Source organism: Hippoglossus stenolepis, chromosome 10, assembly GCF_022539355.2.
Source record: "Hippoglossus stenolepis isolate QCI-W04-F060 chromosome 10, HSTE1.2, whole genome shotgun sequence".
NCBI classification, from domain to species: domain Eukaryota; kingdom Metazoa; phylum Chordata; class Actinopteri; order Pleuronectiformes; family Pleuronectidae; genus Hippoglossus; species Hippoglossus stenolepis.
The window spans coordinates 982,786-1,009,431 of NC_061492.1; the positions used below are offsets into that span (position 1 = coordinate 982,786).

Consider the following 26,646-nt stretch of genomic DNA (forward strand, 5'->3'; position numbering starts at 1 on the left):
AGGAGGAGGAGGAGGAGGAGGAGGAGGAGGAGGAGGAGGAAAAACGAAGAAAATGCTTGATCTAGTACAAAAATAAAACGAAGCAGTTATCAAACAGGAGCCGGTCGAGGATTTCAACATTCATTTTTCAAGTTAGTGACGCTAAATATTTAGCTTCAGTCTCATGAGAAGATCAAAGTGATTCAGTTAGAAAACACACAAAACATAAAAAGAACCACTATGTAGCCTAAAATTTAACCAATCAACTCCATGTTGCTAAACGGCGCCGCCCCCCCATGGCCCAATCAGATTGAGCTTGTGTTTAGACAAAGGCGGGACATGTTGCTGATTTCGAGGTTCTTGCTGCATTTCTGACTTTCCTGACGGTCAGAAGAGGAAAACAAAACGAAACTTTAAAATAGTTCCCCCTCCAAAAACAGAAAACGGGGATCTGTCTGTCAACAAGCCGTGGGTTCGTTAACAGCACCCACATCAGCCAGCTGAATCAGGGTTACTGGATGGTCCGTAGCACCGTGAGTCTGGACATCGAAAGGTAGAAATGTAGAGCAAAAGAATAAAGATCAGGTAGTGACAGATTAGAGCGACAACGACAGATTGAGATAGGAAGAGATGAAGAGGAGGTTATGTTTGGTGCGAGACCTGTTGGTAAACTCCTGGGATAAAAGAGGAATTAGTAACATTCGATATTTCACAGGTCATTACCCGGTGGAAATTGCTTTTTTTGTTTTCTTCTTAATGCTTGATTCGTAAGTTAAATCTGAGCTAGAGTATTTTATAAAAAAAAGGAAGAAATGAAAGCAACTCTAAACTATTCCCTCAATCGAGAAACGTCCTCAAAAACCTTTTTTCAAAAGATTATTATTTCTGAGACCTTTGTTGGAGAGAGAGCCCCCCCCCTCTCGGTCTGTACAAGCCTTGATCACATCAAGATACATGGAGGAGCGCCACTTAGAGTTTTCTGTCCATTACAAATCCCTGTGCCGTCCTCCTTTAAATACACACATCAGCACCTTCGTAAAGATGCAACAGAATCAAGTCAAATAATAAAAATTATCCCCGTCAGGCTCCAGCGGAGTCCTCAGGCAATATGAATTCTCTGTAGGCAAAAAAGGAATTCTTTACAATAAAGAATAGTCTGTGTTTTGTTCATTTGTTGGGGAGACAAGTGTTGCTGATTGAAGAAACAGGAGCAAAGAGAGAGACTGAGAGAGGAGGAGAAGAGGAGAGAGAAATAAGATAGAAAAAGGGGGTGATATTCGTGGGTCATTCTATTACACAAGCTCAGTTGCTCAGATTCAAAGTGCTAGAGTACGTTTGTCATCCTTCCCTGTCCTTCCTCCCCTCTCGGACACACAGTGCTGCACTGTGCTGATAAAGGATAGCAAGCAAAGTTTTTTTTTTTACTAGTGAGTTGTCTTTTACTTTGACACAGTTGTTGATTCCGGAAACACAGTAATGCGGTCTAGAACGTTTTGCATTAATCCTCCTTCCTCTCCAGAGTTGTCTGTGTGGTGTGGATCCCATTGCTGTACACTGGAAACGGTAGCGTTGAGAAAAGTCCCTCTGCCGTCGTGAAAACGTTGGCTGCCGTCGGCATCTGGCCTCCCAGGGCGCCGTTCCCGCCCGTTGCCGACGGCGATCCGACAAACGGGCCGGCGGCTGCTGCTGCCGACATATTGAGCCTGTGGACGTGGTGGTAGAGCATCTCCATGGGTGTCTTAGGGTCAAGGCCGAACCCCGAGCTGTCTACAAAGTTCATAGCAGCATTGGGAAGGAGGTTCCCTTGTGCCATGGCCAGGGTGACGTCCGCTGGTGCGTACCTGATAGTCCCAGTGGTGTAAACCCGTGGAGCCGTCGTGCTGGTTGGGGCCAGTGTCCCTGTGACACGGTGGACCAGTGGGAGCACGACATTACCAGCCTGCAGACGCTGTAGAGCCTCGAGGTCACCCGAATACAGCAGTGAAGAGGAAGAGGTTGATGAGGAAGATGAGGAGGAAGAAGAAGAGGAGGTGGTGGGAGTGCCTTGTTGCTTGTCCCGTGGAGAGGCGGAGAGAGGGGGTGACAACGGGTCAGCAGAGGAGGCGCTGGATGGAGGTGCTAAACTCGCAGCACTCGAAGCAGAGGACGGAGCAGAGCTCCCGTTATAAGGAGGCTTCCTCACTCCTCCAGCTCCTCCTTCAGTTCCAGGAGGGGTGAGGACAGAGTCAGGGATGGACACCTGGAGAGAGCCTCCCTGGGGTGAGGGGAAGGTCTCATGGGATCCTGGAGCCGGTTTTGAAGTCATGCTGTACGGAGACTCGTTTCTGGAAATCTCTCTGTTGGGTGGGTAGTTCCAGATGCTGCTGTCGTTGTCAAAGTTGATGGGCTCTGCCATCTCAGTCTTGATTTTCAGGACCGAGGACGTCACCCCTGCGCTGTTTGGGGAGCCAGAGGAGCTGAGGAGGTGGGAGGAGGTGGTGGACGTGGCCTGGGAGGGGTCAGCCAGCGGTGTGGTATCTCCCATGGCGACGGGGCTGGGCAAGGGTGTGGACAGACGGATTCTCTTACTTTGTGATCCGTCCCATTTCTGCACTTTCCTCCTCTTCCGCCGCTTCTGGAGCTTGCTTCCAACGTTGGCGCTGTCGCAGTTTTGCATGCTTCCATCTTCTTCCTCCTCATCCTCCTCATCCTCCTCATCTTCCTCCTCAGACGAAGAAGTTTGCGAGTTGTGCAGCTGCAGTTCTTCCCCCTCTCCGTAGTGCTCTACTTTAATATGGAGTCCACCCAGATTACCAAGTCCTCCGATGGAGCCCAGTCCGCCTAACCCTCCCAGTCCTGTTAACCTTGCCAGCCTTCCTCCTCCTCCTCCTCCTCCTCCTCCTCCCCTCCTCCTCCTCCTCCTCCTCCTCCTCCTCCTTCCTCCTCCTCCTCCTCCTGCCACCCTGCCTCCTCTTGCTCCTCTCCTTCTCCATCTGAAGGTTCCAGACTGTCATCGCTGTCTTGGCTCTCAGGGTTACTCGAACTTTCACCTTCTTCCTGACGTTTCATTTCCTGTTCAGAGGAGCAATGTGATTGGCCGGGTTGCTGTTGCCGCTTGCTGTCGGTCTCTGGGTCCTCACTGCGTTCCGACTGGCGGCCGAGCTTCCCCTCAGACTTGGTGTTTTCATTGTCTTATGAGAAGAAAGAGGACAATTGGTTAAAAAGGCATCAACAGACAAGTTGCTAAGATCATTCTGGACGTGAAGAACCACTTGTATCAGAAGAGGAACTCTTTTGTTCTCAGCACATTAAAGCGCACTGGGACGATGTGGCTTGAGGAGGAGCAGTGACTGTTGTCAGGTCAAACACTGAGATATCTCAGATATTTTGACTTTTGTACACATGCTTGGCCCCAAGAGGATGAATCTTATATCTTACTTTTGACCTTTTATCTTTTCATTGCCATTTGTTTGCCTGTCACCAGGATCACTCAAAAACTGCTGAACTATAATAATTGTTGAGATTTCCATTGGGTCAAGCGATGGACCAACTGGTCAACCAATATAGCCAACTTCAGAGCTGTGCTGTTCGTACGGCAAAAAGAAAAACACGCTAAGAGGCGATTTTCTTGAAGATCTCTTCACCTGACTGACGTGTTTGTGAATCTCAGCTGCTGATCCGGTTTTCCGTACAGGATTTCCATGTGTTGTGTTGTGTTGTGTTGTGGACCCACTGATGTGCGTTCGGTAGCTGCTGCTGTTCAGGCATGCTGGCTCTGTCTAGCCCATTGCACACACACAGCAAACACACACTTTAAACCCTGCCAGCGCACACTGAGGCCAGCGGCTGTCCAGCTGGCAGCGCTCTGACTCCCTCATGGCAAAGGAAATGTCAACTCAATTGCTTGGGAAAACCTTGTATCTCCATTACGTGTGATTTCCAAGCAAAACAGATATATTTGTACTAGCTGGAAATCAAGGAGTGTTTTGGTTTGGATTATTGACAACATTTATAATTATTTGGAACTTGACCTGAACTCAAAGTCAGGATATGTTGAAGGTTTTTAATCTCTCAGTTTTATATAGCTACCAAAACCTAATGCACGACTGATTGGCTGTAGTTGTCGCAGATTTCTATATTTAGCTAGCTGCTATCTAGGGGTGAGCATCTCGAATCTTTGAAGAGTTCTCACGTAGGGTTAGCTTACAAATCATGGAGCGTGAACGATGCATTTAAGGATGATGGAGATATTCCATTGAGATATATATCCATAGATATATATATATCCTTAAAAACAGAGCTGGATTTGAGCAATTTCCTGAAACACCTGGTCACTGTATCTTTAAACAATCAAATAGAAGGTGAATTTGTCGGGGACTCTTTTCAGCAGCAGCCACATTTTCGTGACTTTTTTTGAAGTTACATTCCAGCGTATTTAATTTGAATTGGTATCATGTTGTAATATGTTGTATTAAAATGAATGAAAACACGTCTCTATCTCTTTGTTTTTAACACCAGCCTCCTAAACCCTTTTATTTATATGAATCACAACACACGTTATCTCGAGGCACTTTCCATAGTTAGGTCGAGACCATGTCACATTATAGAGAAACCAACAGTTCCCAGAATGAGCAAACACTTGGCGACAGCGCTTGCTCAGAACAAAGGTCAAAGGGCAAATATCTCATTTTAGAATATGTTGAGCCTGAGCACCTCGGGCCTGTTGGCTGAAGCTGGCGTCCTCCTGCAGCAGCTGGCATCAGTTTACAGCCGACCGCCTGCCAGAGTCCTTCTCCTCCAGCAAGAATAACAGCTGGCAGCGATCCTCTTCATGCCAACACAGGCTGCAGGACTTGATAATATTATGCTCAAGGTGGAGGCCTGTGTTTGTACATTTAACTCTAATGGAGCCGTGTCTCCTGTTTTGGCTGCTTGAAATAAACTGTCCAAAAAAAACTAAACTTAAAAACTCCATTTGGTGTCAGAGCTCAATTAATGAAGAATGAATAATCAAACCATTTGTTTCATTTTGACATGATTCTTTTATGGTGGTGAGGTTTCGGAAAGCAAAGAGTCAGGTCCCGTTCAGTCTCTTCATCCTGGAGCTGAATGATACAGAAGCAGCTTCTCAGTTAACTAGCTAGCTAACATTAGCTCTGTGTCCCTAGCTGAATAGAACATAACCCTGTAAAGCAGCTGTGAATGTTTTTTGAAAGCTACATGAATGTTATCATATTCAAAGGCTAAAGGCTAATAACCGCGCGATGATCTGTGTTTATGGTGTTAAAATAACCGCACAACATCGCTGGTGTTTCAGCCCTTGCGTCGTTGTACTGTACGATGAAGACATTTCTAATTGTATGTTTAACTTTTAATGCTACGGAAGACCAGGTTCTACGAACGACTCACTGAGCTTAACTGTCAAAGATAATACGAAACGCCTGATTTGCTGCGGCGTAGAATTCTTAGCTCTAATAAAGAGCTAACGTTAGCCTAACTCCGACAACAGCGGATATCTCCGCCCTGAACGTTTTGTTTTCCTTCTTTAACGTGACATGAAAGAAGTGGCTCGCTAACGGCATGCTCCTAGCCTTAGCCTGGGATTGATTGGCTGATAGTAAGCTGGTTAGCAAGGCATGCTAAGACTTGTAGCGTGGTCTAGTGTGCAGTTTCGGTTCTTTTTCATTTGTGAATCTTGATTTGTGTTAGTTTGGTGTGTCGTGTGCAGCGTGGGGGTATTTTGTGGCGTTCTGTAGAGTTGTGCCATGTTCTATGTCATCTTGTGGTGGTTCGCGGAGCTGCCAGTGAGTCCTCAGTCCCTGCAGCTGTTGCCGTTCATCACCACCCTCCCTGGCACAGACGCCACCACTGGCACCAACTGATTAAATATCTTTGGCTTCTCTTGCTCGGGCTTTATCTCTGCTTAGAGAGGTGCTTGTTAGGAATCGTTCAGGTTTTGTGAACATTCAAGTGTTTTAAATGAGAGTTTAATATTTTGATTATCTTAAATGAACAATATCAAAGAAAACGTGGAGGATTATAAACCTTTATTTAAACGTCTAATGTAATCTTTGTCTGTCCATGATTCTGAAGCTGTTTTCAGACACGAACTCAGGAGAACATGTGGGTCCGGACTTTGTTTGGAGTTTGTCGTAAGTATTATTTCTGCTGTGGAGATCACATGTTTATTGTTTACATCACATGGAACTTGGAGTTCAGTGTGTGAGCAGCTTCGTTTTCTTTCTCACCTGAGTTTTCTTTGGACTCGGACTCAGAGTCGGAGGTTTCCGAGGATTCAGAGGTTTTCTCGGGCAGGTTCGGCAGCTGTGCAATGTCAATGGGCGTGTCTTTATACTCGTGATTACTGTGAAGGAGCACAGGGACATTTCCTGTCAGTTAACTGTGTGATACTTTGATTGGAAGATGAAACACCAAAGACAGTACTTAAGTAATATTAAATTCAGCATGATGTTTGCTTCTAATAGGTGCTGTACATTTGAATTCATTTTAAAACCACAACAAGGGATAGAAAATCATTCTTCTGACTTCAGCTGTGAGTTACAGATAAAATGCACTGTGACAGTGGCCAGTTGACCTCTGACCTGAGGACGTAATTGACCCAGATGACGTTCTTGTCGTTGGCGTTCTTGGCGTTGATCGCGATGGTGGCGCTGGACTGGATCCAGATGTAGCCGGTGTTCTTCTGGATCCATCGGTAGTACTTTGTCACACACTGACCCTTATTCATCACTGAGAGGAGAGAGAGAGAGAGAGAGAGGGGGGGGTGTGTTTGATATTTTGTCTTTCGAAACGACGGGACATCAGCGAGCGAGCAGCTTGTTTATCACAGGAGAGAAAGAAAAGAGAAAACGTGGACAGAGGGCGAGAGAGAGGCAGCCATCAGATGTCATGTGACAGCTGGCTGAGTGCTGCTCTGCTGCTGCCGCCATTAATCAGACCAACACACACTGCCAGCCTCCGTGTGTGTGTGTGTGTGTGTGTGTGTGTGTGTGTGTGTGGTCACACTTTGTGTATCTGATAGTTTGGAGACAATAAACTGACACTGTGACACGATGTGGATCCAGCGTGTCAGTGTTGGAATCACAGACTGTGGACGGACATCACGTCTCCACTTCCTCCCTCTTTCCAGAAATGAAGCCAAAATATCAAATTAGCCAAAATATCAAATTAGCCAAAACCATCTTAGACAAACATTTATTTAACGTCTACTGTGATTTTTTTGTTTGGTCCATGTTCCATCTGCTAACATGGAGCAGGAGGGTTTATGGCCTATACTTAAGCAAGCCACCAGGGGGCGATCAACACTTTTAAATATCCAACATATGGTCTCATCTGTTTGAACCTGAGATAAACCAAATATTAGATATTACAGAACTAAAATCTCAATTAGGTCGAAGTTGAGATTGAAACTTTTCTTTTCTGTCTTGTCTGATAAAATAAAGGATGAGTTGGAACCAAATACTCAATTTACCCTTAAAGTCTCTGTACATTAAATTTTCGATTTTATTTCTATCAACATCCACGAAAAGTTTTACCAAATTTGACTTTATTTATTATTTATAAAATCCGTACCGTAGTGTATTGCGTATTTTTTTCCATCTTTAACTAAATAAAAGATATAAACACCAGAGAGAGCTGTAGTACCAGCCTCTCTCCACAAGATAGTGCTGTGTCACCATAACAGGCACCCCCCTGGCCTCGGGAGGCGGCCCCCACCCCTGCTCCACCCTGTGACGGCACGCCGGCAATAAATTTGGCTGAATTAACCACTAAATGGTTATCTCAAGCAATATGTATTGGCATTAATCAGTCAGCGGCGGAATTCATATCCTCTCCTCCATTTAATTACGCTCACAAATAGCTTTTTCCACAACAGAGAAAGAAGAGAGAGAAGCAGCGAGTGATTTATACAAAAAGAAGGCCAGTAATTAAAAACTATTAGAAACTAATAGCATTGTTTAAGACGACATCCCCAGGGCTGATGTAATTGACTTTGGTCGAGGCGGTCGGCGCTCATTGGTTCTCTATTTGCCTCTTCAGAGAGAGAGAGAGAGAGAGAGAGAGAGAGAGAGAGAGAGGGAGAGAGAGAGAGAGAGAGAGAGAGAGAGAGAGAGAGAGAGAGAGAGAGAGGAGAGAGAGAGAGAGGGAGAGAGAGAGAGAGAGAGAGAGAGAGAGAGAGGGAGAGAGAGAGAGAGAGAGAGAGAGAGAGAGAGAGAGAGAGAGAGAGAGAGAGAGAGAGAGAGAGAGAGAGAGAGAGAGAGAGAGAGAGAGAGGGAGAGAGAGAGAGAGAGAGAGAGAGAGAGAGAGAGAGAGGGAGAGAGAGAGAGAGAGAGAGAGAGAGAGAGAGAGAGAGAGGGAGAGGGAGAGGGAGAGGGAGGGAGAGGGAGAGAGAGAGAGGGAGAGAGAGAGAGAGAGAGAGAGAGAGAGAGAGAGAGAGAGAGAGAGAGAGAGAGAGAGAGAGAGAGAGAGAGAGAGAGAGAGAGGGAGAGAGAGAGAGAGGAAAATAACTTGTTTGCATGTTAAGGCAGAGATGGTGAGATCACGTCACCTTGACTGTGACCTTGCTTTGTTCGTACGACGAGTAAATAACGACACAATGAATGCACATGCACATGCACTCACACACACACACACAGTCATACAAACACACACACACACACACACACACACACACACACACACACACACACACACACACACACACAAACACACAAGGCTTCATGACTGACACTCAGCTCGTGTTTGTTCGTCAGGTCACATTTAAAGTAGATATTAAATAAAAAAACCATATAATCTATATAATCAAACCTGTCAATGACCTTCAGGCTCATTCTGAGCAGACAAACATTTATTGTTTGTTTTCTGACACGTTTAATAAATGTACATGTTTCAGTTCATTCATCTCAAGTGTGAAAACAGGTGGAATTAAACAAATTCATTCACGTCTCAACCACACTCTGTAAATAAAGATGGATGATATGATGGCAGCGACAAGTGAAGCCCAAACGTCTCTATCGCCGCCTGGTGGCCGGCTGCAGTGCAGGTCATAAACCCCACCTCCTCCATGTTAGCAGATGGGACATAGACCAAAATAAAGTATTAGTTGAGTAACGACGCCGAGCGGCAGATTCCGCTGTTGATGCTCTGCAGGTTCACTCCTCCCACATTGAAACTCTGTTGTTTTCATATATTGTTAATATAAGAATATTGATCACAGCATTAATTAAAGCTCCATGAAGAGAAGAGTGTTTTGGATGAGAAGAGTTTTTCAGGCTCTGCTGAATAATGCTGAATAATAACAGAAGCTAAATGTTCGTGCACAAGTTCACAAGTTACCTCGAAAAGTTTGAGCATTCATTCGATGACGGTTAAAGCAAACAGCCCGGTATCAAACCACCGGAGCGTCACCCATTGGTTAGTGAGCTGCTGGTTTAAAGCCTCAGTTTTTCGAAACCAGAAGTAACCATATATGGAGGAGCAGGGGGCGGAGCCTGACTGAGAGCTTCGGGACTTTACCCTCGTGAAGATTCAGATGTTTTTGCTCAGAATAAGAAGGAGGAGAATCACCAGAGAGAGGAGGCGGAGGCCTTTTAAAACCAGTGAGGTCGCCCTCTGCTGGTCATCACAGAGATCACTTCCCTATTGGCTTCACTTTCTGGACTCTGAGTTCTACAGCCGGGCCGTCGGAGCGCTGGATGTTTCGAGGCGACGCGTTAACCCTCTCCTCTCACTCCTGCGTTAAATCGCTCGCTCTCTGATCGGCCACTAATGAAGGAGAGGAGAGGAAGAGAGGAGAGGAGGGGAGAGAGAGGGGGAGAGGGGAGGAGGGAGTGCTGGAGGCTCGCCCGAGGCTGCAGGGGAGCGAGCGATAGATTAAAAGACTTCTATTCCCTTTTAAAGTCTCTCAACCTCTCGTCTCTTCCCTCTCCTCGTCCTCGCCGCTCTTCCTTCTCTTTTGGTCAATGTCACAGTTTTGACTCTGTGTTTGTCTCTGTTTTATTTTTACATCCCTCCCTCTCTTTCTTTCTTCTTCACTCCATCTGTCCCACCTTCTGTTAATCGGCAGGACTCCCCTCCTACTGTTGTCAACCTTTACCTTATTTAGCCTGAGTGTGTGCGTGTGTGTATGTTTGTGTGTGCGTGTGTGTGTTTGTGTCTATGTGGCCTTTACATTCTGACTCATCTGTTAATAGTGGCGGTTCCTCCCTCTGTCGCCCTCTGCTGGCGGACAGCAGAACACATGAATCCTCCCTGAAGCTTTTGTCAGTTTCTATCAGACTCTCGAGTCTCAGAAGAGAATTCCTTCTCCTCATCTTCAGGATCGTGACGTCAGATCACGATCCTCATTCAGACCTGAAGAGGTTTCAGCCCTGACAAGTGTCTCCTGACCAAAATCTGATTTAAAATGAAGAAAATCTAGAAATGATCTAGAACATTTCATAGAAAAGTAAGAAGGTGAAGTTCCTGTCACTTTGCTCGATGTGTGTGTGTCTCACTAACGTACCTGTGTGGATGACTTCACAGGTGTGTGTGTGTGTGTTTTGTCTACACACAGGTTTAGAAAAATACTTTCTGTGTGTGTGTGTGTGTGTGTGTGTGTGTGTGTGTGTGCGTGCGTGTGTGTGTGTTTGAGTGTGTGTTCATTAAAGGCGGTGTGAGTCCAGAGAGACGAGCTCTACTAAAACGCCTGCAGGCTTAAATCCACCGAGCTTTCACTTCTGTGTACGAGTATCCGGCTCTCTCTCTTTTTTATTTCCCATTGCATGTGAATGTCTCTCGATCGTGTCTCCGCCTGTCTGTCTCTCCTCTGTCGTCTTCTCCGCTGGTAATTCTCCGTCGCTCCTCTCTCTCTCTCTCTGCAAGTCCAAATCTCTCTCTCTTTTCTCTCATTCTCTCTCAGTTTTTTTGTGAGTAAGTCAGTTTCCCTCGTGTCCTGCTTCGTCTCCCTCGTCTCCCTCGTCTCGCTCCTCTGTCTTTTTGAAACTATATTATTCTAACGTGTCTTTTCTTCTTCTCGATCTCTTCTCTCTCCTCATTTGCTCTTTCCCTGACGAAAATAAAAACACTTTCTTTGTCTTTCGTTCATGTGATCGGATGTAAACTCCCGCACGAAAGTCTGACGCAGCAAACGACCAATCACCATCCACGTCTCCTTCGTACGTAGCTATCGACCGACGAGGTGTTGACGAGCTTCAGTGTTTTCTGTGCAGGAGAGAAAACCACTTCACCTCGGACTTTTTTAACTTTGCAGAACTTTTACATTCATAAAACTCTAATCACTTTCAACCAAGGACACCAGACATACTACAGCACCTCCTACTGACAAGAGGCTGTAAATGCAATACAAAAAAAGTTGTCAAAACTTATTCGTTTGTCTTTAAAATTTGCTTTATCGATGTAATTTTCAATATTTGATCTAGTTTAGGAACACTCAGTGTATTTTCTGTCCCTGAAGATTTCAAACTGACCCTTTGTGAGGTTTTATTTTACTGTTGATATAGAACTCATCTTGTGTCCTAAAAGTAAAAGACTTCCTGTAGGACACATGAGCATATGTGTAGCTTTTAAATTCTCCACACTTCAAACCACTGTCCTCATCTCGGCAGCTGACGCTTGAGAGACGAGTCCTGTTCTCGTCTTCTCCAGGTTTCTGTCCACGTCTTCCCTCCTTTCACTTTTACCCTTCATCCTTCCTTCTTGAAAAGAAGATGAATCGCTAAGATGAGAGTATTCTTTCTTTCCTTCTTTATTTCTCTAAATGAACACAGCTCTCCACTCGTCTATATCCTCCTCTCTTTCTTCTGCAAATATTATTTCTTTCGACAGAGCTATACCTTATTTCTGTCTCTAATGCATCCTCGGATCCCTCAACTTTCACATATTCATCTTTTATTTTTTCCCCTTTCTCTCTTTCTTCTCGCAGCTTTTTCTAAAAAAAGAACAAAGCATGAAGCATCTTCTCTCTCCTTGAGAAAATGAGCATTTCGTCCTCTGTTCTTTCTTTTCTCCAGCTGCAAATCACTCGTTCCCGCTTCTCTCCCTTTCTTAGAGAAAAGACGAATTTCTCTCTTGATCCCTTGTGCAAAGTGTTTCTCCACTTTCCCCCTTTCTCTCCGTCTGCCTACAAATCACTTTCCCCTGTTCCCTGCCTTTCCTTTTCAGAAGACAAGTTCACCCTCTGTTTCTTCTTTCTCTTTCTCTCGGAGTGGGAACGAGGACGGATTGACTTTGAGATCTGACCCGGGCTAAGACCGGCTGTCAGCAGGTAATGATAGCGACTTAGAGAGTGATGCCTCTTCACAGAGAGGGATCACGCCTCGTCCTCCACTTAAAAAGAACCCTTTTAAAATTTAGATCCCTGTTGAGAGAACAGGCTATCCCTCTAAAATACACCTTGATCGATTCCCTAACTATCTGACTCCTGCAGCAGCGGGGGAACCGAGAGTCGACGTGGAAATAAATCCCACAGAAAAGTCACAGCCTGTGAGCCGCTGCTGCTCTGCAGAAACAGAAAAATACTTTTTTTTATCACTTGAAAATCTGCAGCTTTTGGAAAACAACACAGAGAATTTCCTTTGGTTTTATGAACCCACGCCTACATTCATGTGAGCGGAAACCCCGTGACCTGTTTTAACCACAGGAACTTTCTGTATTTGGAAACTTTGGAACTTTTCCTGCAGCTTGAGCAGGAATCTGATTTCACTTTTGTCAGTTCAGACTCAAAAACTTGTGATGCTCCAGGAAGAAGCTCGTGTCCATCATCACGTGACCGACACGAGAACAACCCGGTCACGTATGTTGTGTAAACGCTGCTTTAGGTTACGTCATTACCACATTTAACGGCGTCTGTTACCACTGTTACTCAGACCATATTTTTATTATTGAAACCTGGTGAAGCAGATTACATTGACATGATTGTATTACTTTCATTTAGGACTCAAAAAGTTCCTACAACTAAACGCAGATAAGACTGAGGTCATCATGTTTCCATCCCCCACCCACCCTGTGAGGGGCCTGGAGACGAACTCATCCTTCACCAACAACAGTAAAAAATAAACTACTGAGGCCTGGAATGTGCAAACTGAGCTGAAAACAAAGAGAACGTTTTCTATCGCCTGCACAAACTGAGCCCGAGACCCCGAACCAGCCCCCGTCCAGCTTCATCACGTCCGCTGAAACGAGTCGAGACTCATCCGCTGTCCTGAAATCAGCCTCAGCACAATCAGCAGCGAGTTCATTAAGCCGCCAAATTAAACCGCCCCGAAGAAAAAGGCAGATTTCAGAACAATCTGACGAGCTCCAATTGATGGGGGAGGATGAACAGAAGAAAGAGAGGAAGCAAAAAAAGAGAAGACGCCGAGCACCTCCGGCGCCCCGTAACCATCCATTTCTGAAAGCACCCCTTTCAAAGAGGAAATTAATTTTGAAAGAGGAAGAATAAAACGAGCAGCCGAGGTGACCGAAGGTGCTGCATTAGACTACGCTCGACTAAAACCAAGTCATTTAAACCGCCGGCTGCCGGCTCGCCTCCCTGACCTCCGCTCCTCGCCGCAGACAGACAGAATAATCTCCGTCCATATTTCACTTCCTTTTTTTTTGTGTTTTACACATCCCCCACCCCCCCGACCACGTTCCATCTGACCCCGCCGGGCCACCGTAGAGTCACTTCCTGATTGCCACTCTGGATATTCAGAGCTCAGGAACTTTTGGAGAAGGTAATTGAAAAACTTTCAGGGAGCTCTTTTTTCACGGCGAGGTTTGTGACATGTTTTGGTTTTGTCATGAGTTATAACAGCGGTGAAGGTTGAGGCGGCGGCGGCTCAGCCACAGTCAAGGAAAATGTGTTGTAACTGAAATGAAGAAGAGATATTTGGTATCTACGCGTACAAACAGCTTAAATTGTTGAAAATCAATATGTGGTGACGTTAATGTGTCCGTGAAGTATCGAACCACCGTGACGTCACCCGTTGGTTTGTGAGCCGCAGCTTCACATCGTGTTCAGCGCCATCTTGGTTTTTTAGAACCAGATATAGAGGAGCAGGGGGTGGAGCCTGACTGAGAGCTAGAGGACACGCCCACCTACACCTTCAATCTGCACCCATTGGACGGTACTAGCTGTCAATCACTCTGTGTTACCCCCCCCAACACATCCGCTGCTTTATGGTCTGTTTGACTCTAAATGATCATAATTCACTAAATGAACATCAGCTGTTTGAAGAAGACTTGAAACTAGAGACTGAGACAGAAACTCCTGAATGTTTCCTGATGTTATAAAGTGAGAAGTCACTTTCTATAGACTTCTATAGAAACTACCAGGGGAGTCGCCCCCTGCTGGTCAGAGGGAGAACACAGGCACTTCTGCACAGGCTTCACTTTCTGGACCCAGGTTTTTTTGTCTATGATCGCTGTCTGTGGAAGTGTAGAGACACTTTGGTTCATTACGAAGGTCAGAGGTCAAGTGTGATCAGATCTCAGGTTTATGTTCGTTCACACCGACCTCCTCACTGAGGACACGTGACAGAACCAGGTCTGAACGGGCTCATTTATTATGGATGATCGAGACGTGTGAAATCATCAGAGGTGGCTGGACGCTGGTATCGAGATGAGTCCCGAGCTGCCGGGGAGAGGATCTGAATCTGTGCACCTGGAAACCTGAAGTAGACCCCGACTGCAGAGGCACTGCAGAGGAAGGAGACGTGCTCTGAGTCGTGGGGACGCAGCTTCGGGGACGCAGCTTGGGGGACGCAGCTCGGGGACGCAGCGAATCCCTCAAAGCAGGAAACTCAAACAACGGCGCAGAGCGTGTCAGCCGCAGCCGACAGGACGTGATAGGAGTCGACCGTGTGGTGTTGAGGCGTGTTCGTCCTTGCTGCGTGGTTATCATCTGGCGCTCTGCCTAAACACCGTCGCTGCCTCCGACGCACCGTGAAACGCGGCGTGGCTCCCGGCGCCGCCTCAGCTTTTACCGCCCCAGTAAAATCTGACTGCAGCAGCGAACAGAACGCAGCAAATCATCCAGACAGCCACTAAATAAGGACACCAGAGCACTTCCTGTGTGAGGGTGTGTGTGTGTATTAGGCCGCCTGACAAGGGTAATAACGCTGTGGAGCTGCTGCGAGGAAACTTTCTCTAAGTGGCCTTCGACTTTCACACTTGAATTTAGAAAATACGACACAAGGAGCAGCTCTCTGACACTGATTCTTATTTGTTTAGGTTTACATTAGATTTTAAAGAGTCAGGAAAAAACAGTTTAGAGTGAAGTTAAACATCTTCTGTCTGCCACAAGGGGGCGCAGACTGAAGAATCAGAAAAATATAATAAAGCTACCATTAGTTGATATTTGATTTGTTTCCAAGGTCAGTAACAAATGATTGGACGCCGCTCGGTCCAATCAGAGCGGAGCACGTGGTCAGGTGTACTCACAGTCCAGGTGACACTGTCTGATTCCCTCCACGTCCTCAGCATGAATGAACTGGTAGCACCTTTTCCCCACGATGTCCACAGGGGTCAGGTCCATGTAGTCGTTGATTCTGAAACACAAATAATATTAAGAATATATGATTGAGTGCGAGCGCAGGGTTTTGAGCGAGAGCGTAACAAGAACTGAACGTGAAACTCAAACTGAGAGACCTCGCTCTCGGTTTGCAGATATGAACCGAGGGGATTCCACGCTGAGGACATTGGACACCTCCAGCCTCTATACAAGAGTTTTCATGTCTTTATAGAAATATTTGAAAGTTCGTTTGAGTTTTTATTAGTGAAATGCAACAAACTCGATGTCCACTGGCCCCCGGCTGCAGGATTGGTCTTTACGGTGTCTTTACAGTGTCTTTGCTCCGGTTGAGCCGCACTGACACTAAGTGGAAGTGTCGGGAAACACTGGAATAAATCTCTTGTCACGTCACGACAATTTGCTCTGGAACTGGACGATTAGAAAAAGACTGATTCAGGGGAAAATAAAAAGCTAATAAGCCGACAGCCGAGAGTGAGGCCCGTCCGTCTGTTGTACAGGTAACACACATCAGCTTTAAAAGGTTTAATTTGAACACATTTGCCACAGGATAGACAGAACAATTTCCCCCGGTTTCATTCTGATGGAGGGTGGACAGGGTGGGGGGGGATGGGATGGGGGGGACTAATGTCTGGCAGGCAGATAACGGCTCAGTCTTGTTCTTTAGAAAAATCCATCCTCCCATTTTCTCATTCTCTTAGAAACTCATCCTGAAATGGGGCCGTAATGGGAGCGACGTTTGTCTGTTCGCTGTCGAGACGCTTTCCGTCGCCCCGCACTGAAAATCATCCTCCGCCTCATGTTGTGTCTCTTCTCTCCACCCACCACAAAAAGCAATCTGTCTGCTATCATTTTTCCCCCCCCCCTCCTCTCTTTTTATAATAAAACATGAAGGTTTTTTCTTTGCGTGATATGAATCTGGGCGGTCGGCCGGTTAACTCCTGAGCGGGGTCCTGATGCCTATCTGCTCTATCTGGACAGAGGGAAGCACAGAGATCCGTCAGTGACACGTCTGTTAAACCAGGGTCACACTTCCTCATGAATAAGAAGCTTCCACACGGGACACGGAGACTGCACGTGTGGAACATGTATGTGATCCACGAGAGGCGGAGCTTTCTGTTCGACGCTGGTGATTTGAAAATGGACGGATAAAAACAGTTTCTCTAAAAGTTAATTTTAATGTCGACGACCTTGGAGAACTTTTTACTCTGTGTCTGACGATCAATCTGATTCTGATGCTGGAGGTCGACGTTTTGAGGAGAAAATAATATAGATTTTCTTTTTCAATCACTGCAGCAATTTCCAGTGGAAAAATGAAGATATTATTTTGCTCTGACGATGGAAACACTTGAGTTTAGTTCCTTTATTACTCATCAACAACACGTGTGACAGACGCTGTGATTCCGACTGGTTGTAACTTTTGAATCTGTTAAAGTTTGGGAACGAAGACGTTTACTGTCGTCATGACACCAGAACGTTTCACAGGTTTAATTCTCAACATGACGACTGCGTCACAATCAAAGTTCATAATCTTCATAATTCTTGTTAATTCTTTTGCTCGTGAGGGGAAATATTTTTGTTTTTTGTTTGTCTGTCCTCTTGTTTTGTTAAATATATAAAATTAATGTGAATTCTAATTAAATAAAAGGGGAAATATTTTAGTTTTCCATCTTAATAAAATAAGATAAAAGATACTTTAAAAACATTTCCGACTTTTTTTCTTGATATAAAATAAATGTTTAAATATTTACATTTCCTTGAAGTAAAACAGAACTTTTCTTGATTAAGAAAATAAAATTCAAACTAAACATGGACTGAGTTTAACATCAACATGAACTCAGAGTGTGAACGGGACATTTCTACTTGTGGTGCAACAATGTTTTCATATCAGCAAATTGTTATTGAAGAAATATTGAGAAGTTTTTATGATGTGACATTTTGTCTTGTGAGTCCCAAAAAACAAAGATCATGTTTTCAAAGAAATCAATGTCAAAAAAACTACTTAGAAGTAAATGTTTAATTTTTTAAATTAAAAGTGACTTCCTTGTTCACTCCGGCCTCTAATCACTTTGTGAACGTGTTCCTGATTGTTAGGAAACCGTTTTCCGCACATACCTGTTCTCACAGTAGATGATCTTCAGGTCCATGTTCACTCGGGTGACGAACATTTGACAGTCGATGCGAACCTCGTTGATTGTGGGCGGCGGCAGCGCGTGAGCCACCACCACCATCCCGATGATCTGAATGGGCACTGAGCGGCTGTGCGTCAGCGTCATCCTGATGCGCAGACGCCCGGTGACGTGGATCACCTGAACGAGGAAACAGACGGAAGGTGAGTCAGAGGCGGAGTCAGCGGGATAGATGCTAACTTCAGAAGAGATCGCAAATCAGCGTTTTGTACGTTGGACCAGTCGCGTCCTGAGAACTTCACCGATCCAAAGTCTCCAACAGTCCTCACAGCACGTTTGATCGTATTGTACTTTTAACTGAGTGAACGTGGAGATTCTGCCGGAAGATTCATTTGAATCAAATGTTTTATTTGTTGTCTCATATTTAACCTGTCCATATAAAAACTGTGTGTGAAATATCCCTGCGTGTGTTTTTTAATCAATCAGCAGCGATGACAAACAACATGACTCAAACTGAGCTGCAAGATTTAAACATCAGCCATGTTGAAATCTATAAGAATATATTTAATTGCTTCCTCCATCTTTTACTGTGGGTCATGCTTACTGTAGCACTGTGTGTGTGTGTGTGTGTGTGTGTGTGTGTGTGTGTGTGTGTTGATGTGTGTGTCAGTGCAAATGAGTGTGTAGTAATATATGCATTTGTGAATGTGAATAATTATGTGCGGCTCTTGTCTCCACTGAGATTTGCATGTGATCTGAATCCGCCAGGTGGAACATGGTCACACACCACAAACACACACACACACACACACACACACACACACACAGAATACAACATCAAACTTTATTGATGATTTATTCTGTGTCTCCACTGTAAGAAAAGAGAAAGTGATTCTTCCAGAATGACAAAGTAAAAGCACTTTACAGTTTTATATTAACGAATCAATCTCCAATGTTTTTCCTGTTTAATGAAACCAGTCGTTGTTTAAAAAAATAATGTAACATTGGATTCGTATATTAATCAATGAATTAATGAATCAATGAAACCATTTGTCTTTTCTTAACACTCTCATCTTTCTCTCTGCTTCTGGCTGCTGTCATCCTTCAGCAGATAGAGTGCATTAGTCCAGGATACACTGTGAGAGATCACACGTGCACACACACACACACACACACACACACACACACACACACACACACACACACACACACACACACACACACACACACTCAGTCTGGAGAATCCTCTTTAATCCCTCCTCTCGATCTGCGAGCAGTGAGATGGTCACAGGGCTTAAAGGCCTGATGTGACACCTATGGGTCGGATATCCGTCATGCACACAGGACGCACTGTGCACATACACACTCTTGTTACACAAAATAGAACAACAACAAGCAAAGAAGATCAAAGTCAACACATTGGACGGACGAAACAGAGCCCGTGTGCACGTTGTGTACAACCCATCAGCCAATGCTAACTTTGTAATATTGTAATGATACCATTCGATATAAACTCCTCATAATGTCATTAATATTATGATGGAGACAGATCGGTTCATCTCGATGAGTTGTAGATCATGTCTCTAATCGTATTGGTTTTAAAAATCCTTTTCTGACTTCCACACATCATCACTGATCATACGACACGATGGGGGGAAATCTGACAAGGCTACAAGACATGGAATACAAAAAGAACACAATGTGGAACAAGATGACATGAAGCACACACACAGACACACACACACACACACACACACACACACACACGGCACGTAGTCGTCCCTGGTGAGATTATAAATTTGCATATGGATCACTTCAATTGAACACAGATCATAAGACTGAGCCATCGACTAGCAACACACACACACACACACACACACACACACACACACACACACACACACACACACACACACGCACACACACACACACACACACCCACACAACGACTGTCTAACTAAATTCTTGTCTGATGTTATATGAGATAATGTCTCGTGACCTCAGGGAGGAAATCACCTGATTTCCACAGCTTTCAGAGTGAGAAGTTTAAAACCGAACCTTGAATCCCGAGGACTTGATGTGAACTCCTCTCTTCGTGAGCGTCGACTTCATCCGGATGAAGAAGGAGCGTTCCAGAATGTTATCAGGGGCCAAGAGGCTGGGACTGCTGGACTCCACTGACAAACACAAACACACACAAACACACACAAACACACACAGGATCAACTTAACATCAATATGTAACTGAGAGGATGATTGACTGTGTTGTTGTATTTACTGAACGATATGATCAGAGAGATTTTATTATACAAGTATATAAGTAGGTTTATGTCCCACGTTTTGTTGGATCAGTAAAAGTTAACATGAGCCTTCGACCACATTAACAAAGTGTCTCTAACGTTAGATAAACTTAATTAATCACAGCTTAGCTACCTTAGCTTGTAAAGCTGATAATCATAATATGTTGGAAAACATTTAAAAGGCGTCAACAGAGACAAACAAATGACAAGATTTCACACAGAGAATCTTCAGAGCGTCAGAAAGTCAAAGTGTTTGAGGCCGAAACACGAGCGGAGCCATTTTAATTGGTTTAAAACAAATAAATACATTCATTGTGTCAGCAGGGGCAGTCAGCCAATCACAGCAGCTGTCAGGCTGTCAGTCATCTCCAAGGCGCACATGACAATCAAACGGCGAAACGTCAACACTTGTCTGGAGACAAAGACGAGGCGGACAGGACGTCCAGCTCAAATTAAAGGTTTGTTAAGGAGAACGACTCCGTGTGCGAAAGCTGCAATCTCCTCATGTCACGACTGTCAAAATAAAAGTCTTCATCCCCGAAGATATCAGCAACACGGTGTTTCAGATTATTGCTTCAGCGACAGTCGCGTCCTTCAAAACAAAATCCCACACAGTGAGCCCCCCCCCCCCCGAGTCAGGAGGCGTCAGCGGTTACTGAAGGTGAGACGCTCCATTCGTCAGCCGCCGTCAGCTCCTAGAAATCAACTGCATATTAATAACTTCTCCATCCATCAGAGGGAGTGACGGGGGGGAGAGACAGCCGGGAACGCCCCCTCACACACACACACACACACACACACACACACACACACACACACACACACTGACCAGTTCAGCGGATGTTAAATGGTGTTAGTGTACTTGGAGGAACCCGTCACTTTTAATCAGTAATAACAAGTCTCCTCGACTTTACCATCTGAGATCTGTGACATCACAAAGATAATAAAGATGGATGACATGACGTCTCCCTAAAGGTGACTCGCCCCCTGGTGGCTGGCTGCAGTACAGGCCATAAACCCTGCCTCCTCCATGTTGGCAGACGGGACATGGGACAAGTAAAAAAATGTTTGTCAAAGACACTGATGTTTGTTCAAGTGTGGGCGGAGACGTTATGATTGGCAGCTGAGACTGACTCCTGATTGGTGGAGCACGTGTATGGGCGGGATCTCGACCTCACAACTCCACAAACTCTGACTGTGATTGACGTCATCACCAGCAGGAGGCAGTGTTCACATCCAAGATATCACTGGGTTCATTTTGTACAACAGGAGGAGGAGGTGGAGGAGGAGGAGGAGGAGGTGCATCGTCCATTGACCCTGAAGCACTGAGTGCACGTTACCTTGTTGTTGTTGTTACCATGGCAGCGTACGTGTGTGTCTCAAAAGTTAAACGTCTGCTGATGAAAACGAAAATCATTTCTTTACTTTTTCAGAACTTGGCCCGATCGGATCCCAACTGGTGTCACGTGGAACATGCCTCCATCAGGTGGGTCTGTTGTGTCAGTGCTGCGTGTGTGTGTGTGTGTGTGTGTGTGTGTGTGTGTGTGTGTGTGTGCTTTAAAGCTCCACCTTCTGCTGCTCACACACACACACACACACTCTCAACACTCACACTCACACTCACACACACACACACACACACACACACACACACACACACACACTCACACACACACACACACACACACACACACACACACACACACACACAGGTCTCTGGTGGACGTCCTGGTTTGATCAGCACTGATACGTGTTGACAACGTCTAATCTGAGAAAATTGAAAGAAATGAATTAATATGCAAATTCATCCTTTATAATATAAATGTCCTTGAAGAGGGAGAGAGAGAGAAAACAGGAGAGAGTGGAGGGAATAAAGGAGGCGAGAGAAGGAATGAAAGGAGAGAGACCAACAAGAGATAAGAGGAACGAGAGAGTGGAAAAAGAGGGGAACACTGGAAAAGAGTCAAAATAGTAGAAAGAGAAAAAGAACAGATGAGGTGAAAGAAGCGATGGATAAAAGTAAAAACATTAACATGGAGAGGGAGAGAATAAAGGAGCAGAGGCGAAGGAGAAAGGAAAGAAAAAGGGAAGAGAAGCAAAAGGCAAAGGAGAAAAAAGTACATCAGGAAAGAATGGGAAGATGAACGTTGAAGAAAGAAAGAGAAACAGAAGGAGGAGAAAGAAACGAGGACAGGCGTCTCCCCAGGAGAAGCAACAACTCCCTGCCTCCTCCCCCTCTCTCGCTCCCTCCATCCCTCCGTCAGTCGGGCGGTTTTCTCGCAGTCCTCCAGGAAATCAGCCGCCGATCTGACGGAGGAATAATGATGATGGAGGGAGCAGGAGAGAGGGAGGACGGACGAACGACAGGGGAACTGGACCCTCTCTCTCTCTTTGTTATTCACTTTGAATTAATGGGATTAGTTTCCCCCACAGACCCACACACACACACACACACACACACACACACACACACACACACACACACACACACACACACACACACACACACACACACACAGACACACACACACACACACACACACACACACACACACACACACACACACACACACACACACACACACTGCGTTCATTTACAATTAAACCATTTCTGCATGAACGAAGGAGAAAAGGAAAAAAGAAGAAAATACTAGAAGAACAAGAGGAGAAGAAGAAGAGGAGAAGAAGAAGAGGAGCGAGTGGGCGAGAGGAAAGAAACCAGGGAAAGAGAAGAAGAAAGGATGGAAGAGGAGAAGAGGGAAGAGAAGATAAACCAAAGAAGAAGAAAGAAGATAAGAGAGAAGTGGAAGCAGGAGGGGGAGAAAAGAAAAGAAGAAGAAAACAGAGGGAGGACGAGACAGAATAAAAGATGAAGCTGAAGGAGAGAAATAAAAGAAAAACACAAAGATGTGGTAGAAGAAGGAGAGGAAGAGGAAGTAGAGGGGGAGAGAAGAGGAAGAGGTAGGAAGAAAGGAGAGGAAGAGGAAGTAGAGTAGGAGAGAAGAGGAAGAGAGGAGAGGAAGAGGAAGTAGAGGAGGAGAGAAGAAGAAGTAGAGGTGGAAGAGAGCAGAGGAAGAGGAAGTAGAGAGGAGAGAGAAGAAGAAGAGGTAGGAAGAGAGGAGAGGAAGAGGAAGTAGAGGAGGAAAGAAGAAGAAGAGGGAGGAAGAGAGGAGAGGAAGAGGAAGTAGAGGAGGAGAGAAGAAGAAGAGGAAGGGAGAGAGGAAGAGGAAGTAGAGGAGGAAGAAGAAGAAGAGGTAGGAGGAGAGGAGAGGAAGAGGAAGTAGAGGAGGAGAGAAGAAGTAGAGGTAGGAGGAGAGGAGAGGAAGAGGAAGTAGAGGAGTAGCAGTTGAAGTGAGGGGGGAAATAATGGAATAAGAAGATTTGGAGGAGAAACAGATGGAAGGGAGGAATACAAAGAAGGGGAGAAAGAGGAGGAATGGAGGGAAGAGAGATGGAGGGAGAGAGGAGGTGGAGTGGTTGAGGAGGAAAAGACGAGCAGAGAAGAAAGGAGGAGGAGCAGAGGGAAGAAGAAGAGCAGGAGGACGAGGGTAAGGGGGGGGGGTCATGTGGGGATTCAGAGGTGTTTTCTCATTCTGCTCGCTCGGCGTGCGTTGCCGTGGCGTCTTCGGGGACGACGCTCCTACAAGACAAAGATTAGCGCTACAAAGGCAGCAGGTGGCTGCCGGCTCCGGCGCCGCCGACTCTGGGACCTAATTATCTACAGCACGGAAACTTTCCCCCGTTTGAAGGACAAATGATTAATTAAAAAGAACAACTCACCTACGCCTGTGATCTTTGGACAATACCCAGAGTGCCCAGGGTTCTTTCCACATGTTACATGGCGTGTGTGTGTGTGTGTGTGTGTGTGTGTGTGTGTGTGTGTGTGTGTGTGTCTCGGCGGGACGGTGTATCATTGTCAGACAGTCTAATAACGCCGCCTGGTTCATGGAGCCCGTTGTGTCCGACTGATAACAAGCTAACGTGACGGCGCCGAGACAAAGCCAGCAACAGCAAGGTCACGGCAACCTCCACCAGCCGCCATGACAATACCTCGCCACGACAATACCTCGCCACGACAAAACGGTGCAATGACACCAAACTCAACAATCAAAGTGTAGAGAATCACTTTCAGAGCAGCTTCAGTCCGTCTTTCCTCTTCAGTCGTCCTCCGACTTGACGTCCTGTTACTCTGCTGATTCTCGTCTTCAGACAGACGATGAGTTTCCTGTTCGACGGTTCAAGGTCCAACTTATTCTTCCACAACAGCAGCAATCGCCAACGACAAAAGGCCCGACCGGCGCAGAGGCCGCAAAACAACACAAACGTAACAGACTCACACAGACTCACTGTCAGAGGACATCTGTCGCCGTGGAAACGTGAATGACCTCGAACAGGTAATAACAACCTTCGCTTTTAAAAATGTGATTTCCAGAAAATAAAATCTCCTACTGAGGCCTTCAAAGAACAGAAGTTGTTAAGAGACTTTTATTTTCACAAGGAAGTGACATTTGTTTCTGTGTGTGTGTGTGTGTGTGTGTGTGTGTGTGTGTGTGTGTGTGTGTGTGTGTGTGTGTGTGTGTGTGTTCCAGGTGTGGCTCATGTTGTGGGGACCTAAGTCTATTTACACATTATTATGGGATGAAAAGCAAATCACACAAAACATAAATCATTACATTTTAAAGTGAAGACTTTAAGTTCACGTCAGGTTAAGTTAAGATTAGGTTTAGTTTAAGTAAAGGTTAGGTTAAGGTTAGATAGGTTAATTTAACATCATGTTTAGGTTTGTGTTTCAGTTAAGTTAAGGGTTTAGGTTATGTTCATGTTAAGATCATTTTAGGTTTGTTCAGTTTTAAGGTTTGGTTAAGTTAAGGGTTTAGGTTCTGATTACAGTAAATATCAATCTGTCCCTCAGCTCCTCTGTCTTACATGTCCTCTCTCCTCCTCCTCCTCCTCCTCCTCCTCCTCCTCCCTCCTCTTCCTCCCTCTCGTCTGTCGACTCCCTCGTTTGTTGCTCTTTTCCACCACTTCCTGCAGCCTCCCTGTGTTACCCACAATGCAACAGCCGGAGCCAAGTGTGTTATGGCTGTTATATACATGTTGTCAGTGAGAGTTGAATTGTGTAAACACTCTGTAACTGTCCTGTCATGTTCCTCACTGTCGCCTCCGCCGATGTAATTGAATCACTAACGTCAGCGGGGGAGGAACGGGGGAGGGAGGGAGGGGGGGGGGAGTCTGGCCTTATGAATAGAATGTGTTACCTCTCAGGGAGGATTTGACAAATTGTGTCAGGAAGAAAAGCCAGAGCGATAATTTTTCGGTTTACTGAAGGAGGAGGAGGAGGAGGAGGAGGAGGAGGAGGAGGAAGGAAATGGATGAGTCAGAAAAAGAAGGAGAAGAAAAATGAAGAACGAAGGAGGGAAAGAGGTAAAGAAGGAGTAGAGAGAAGAGGAGGAGGAAGGAGAGGGGAAGGAGAGGAGGAGAGGAAAAGATGGAGGAACACACACACACACACACACACACACACACACACACACACACACACACACACACACACACACACACACACACACACACACACACACACACACACACCACTTGTACTTCTTCACACAGATTTAAAATGTGTGTGTGATGGTAGATTCCCTCAAAGCCTTTTTCCCACAATACAAGAGCCTGGGAACCAAAGGTAAAGAGAGGTAAAACCACTCCTCTTCCTCCTCTTCCTCCCTCTCCTCATCCTCCTGCTCCTCTCTCTCCCCCTCCCTCCTCCTCCTCTCTGCAGTGATGAAGAAAGACTTTTACTTTGACAGTCTCATCAGAACAATGAGCTCAAATCAAACAGCGCTCTAATAGTCTGGAGACGCATCCAACTCGTCTTTGTCTTTCTTCTTCTTCTTTTTTTCCTCCCTCCTGTCTCTCCTCCACAGAGACACCTCCCCTCCGCCTCACCCCCACGCCTCCCCCGCTCACTGATCTCCCTGTGTCGGGACTTTAAGGCTTTTTCTAATCTGTCTTTAGCTCCTCGTCTTCCTCTTCTGGGGATGGATTCCAGTGAAAAGACGCCTGAAGAGGGAGCGACAGAAGGGAGGGTTGGAGGAGGTCATGTGGCCAAATGTATGTGGACACTTTGTCCTGTAGCTCTGGGTCTGTCCTCGCTGGTTTGGGTCCCAGTGAAGAGAAAACTTCATTTGTTTTTTCCAGATGAGAAGCCATAAGAGTCGTGATCGCCCCCTGGTGGCTGGCTGCAGTATCGCTCATAAACCCCGCCTCTTGTTTGTCCACTGAGAAAAAACACGTCTGATTTATTTTTAATGAGATTTATCTTTTCAGATGAAAACTTCAGAACATATCATCTTTTTCTCTGTATTATTTTTCATCTCCTCTATAGCTTTCTCTTTTGTCCTCTCGTCCTTCTGTCTTTATTTCCTCTCTTTTACTTTCTGTCCTCGTCCCTCCGTTCGTGTTTGGCCAGAAGACAGCGGCGTCCCCAGATAAAACACGACCAAACAAGGGAGAAAAAACACAAGAAGAAGAGGAGGAGGAAGAAGAAGAAGGAGGAGGAGAGTGTGTTTGGTGTAATTGGAAGCAGGCGGCGGCAGAGCGAGGGACAGATGGACGGACTGAGCAGATTAACATCGGTAATCAGAGGAAGGCGTGACGAGGAGTAGACGCGGCGGCCGTGTTCATCGAGCTGCTAACTGCTTTAACAGACACGTCCGTGAGGAGC

At 45.6% G+C, this 26,646-nt stretch overlaps 1 protein-coding gene across 1 annotated transcript in view; it reads right to left on the minus strand.

Annotated features, from left to right (window-relative positions):
• LOC118117074 (neuronal PAS domain-containing protein 3) overlaps positions 1-26,646 on the minus strand; it is a 208,249-nt gene that overhangs the window by 659 nt on the left and 180,944 nt on the right. The window contains exons 7-13 of the mRNA XM_047341827.1: positions 19,678-19,796; positions 17,606-17,799; positions 15,403-15,509; positions 6,561-6,708; positions 6,207-6,322; positions 2,921-3,149; positions 1-2,867 (exon numbers count right to left, since the gene is read on the minus strand). The exon at positions 1-2,867 is cut by the window's left edge and continues 659 nt beyond it. Coding sequence (XP_047197783.1) covers positions 1,478-2,867; positions 2,921-3,149; positions 6,207-6,322; positions 6,561-6,708; positions 15,403-15,509; positions 17,606-17,799; positions 19,678-19,796 — 2,303 coding nt within the window. The 3' untranslated portion in view covers positions 1-1,477. The remainder of the gene's footprint in view (positions 2,868-2,920; positions 3,150-6,206; positions 6,323-6,560; positions 6,709-15,402; positions 15,510-17,605; positions 17,800-19,677; positions 19,797-26,646) is intronic.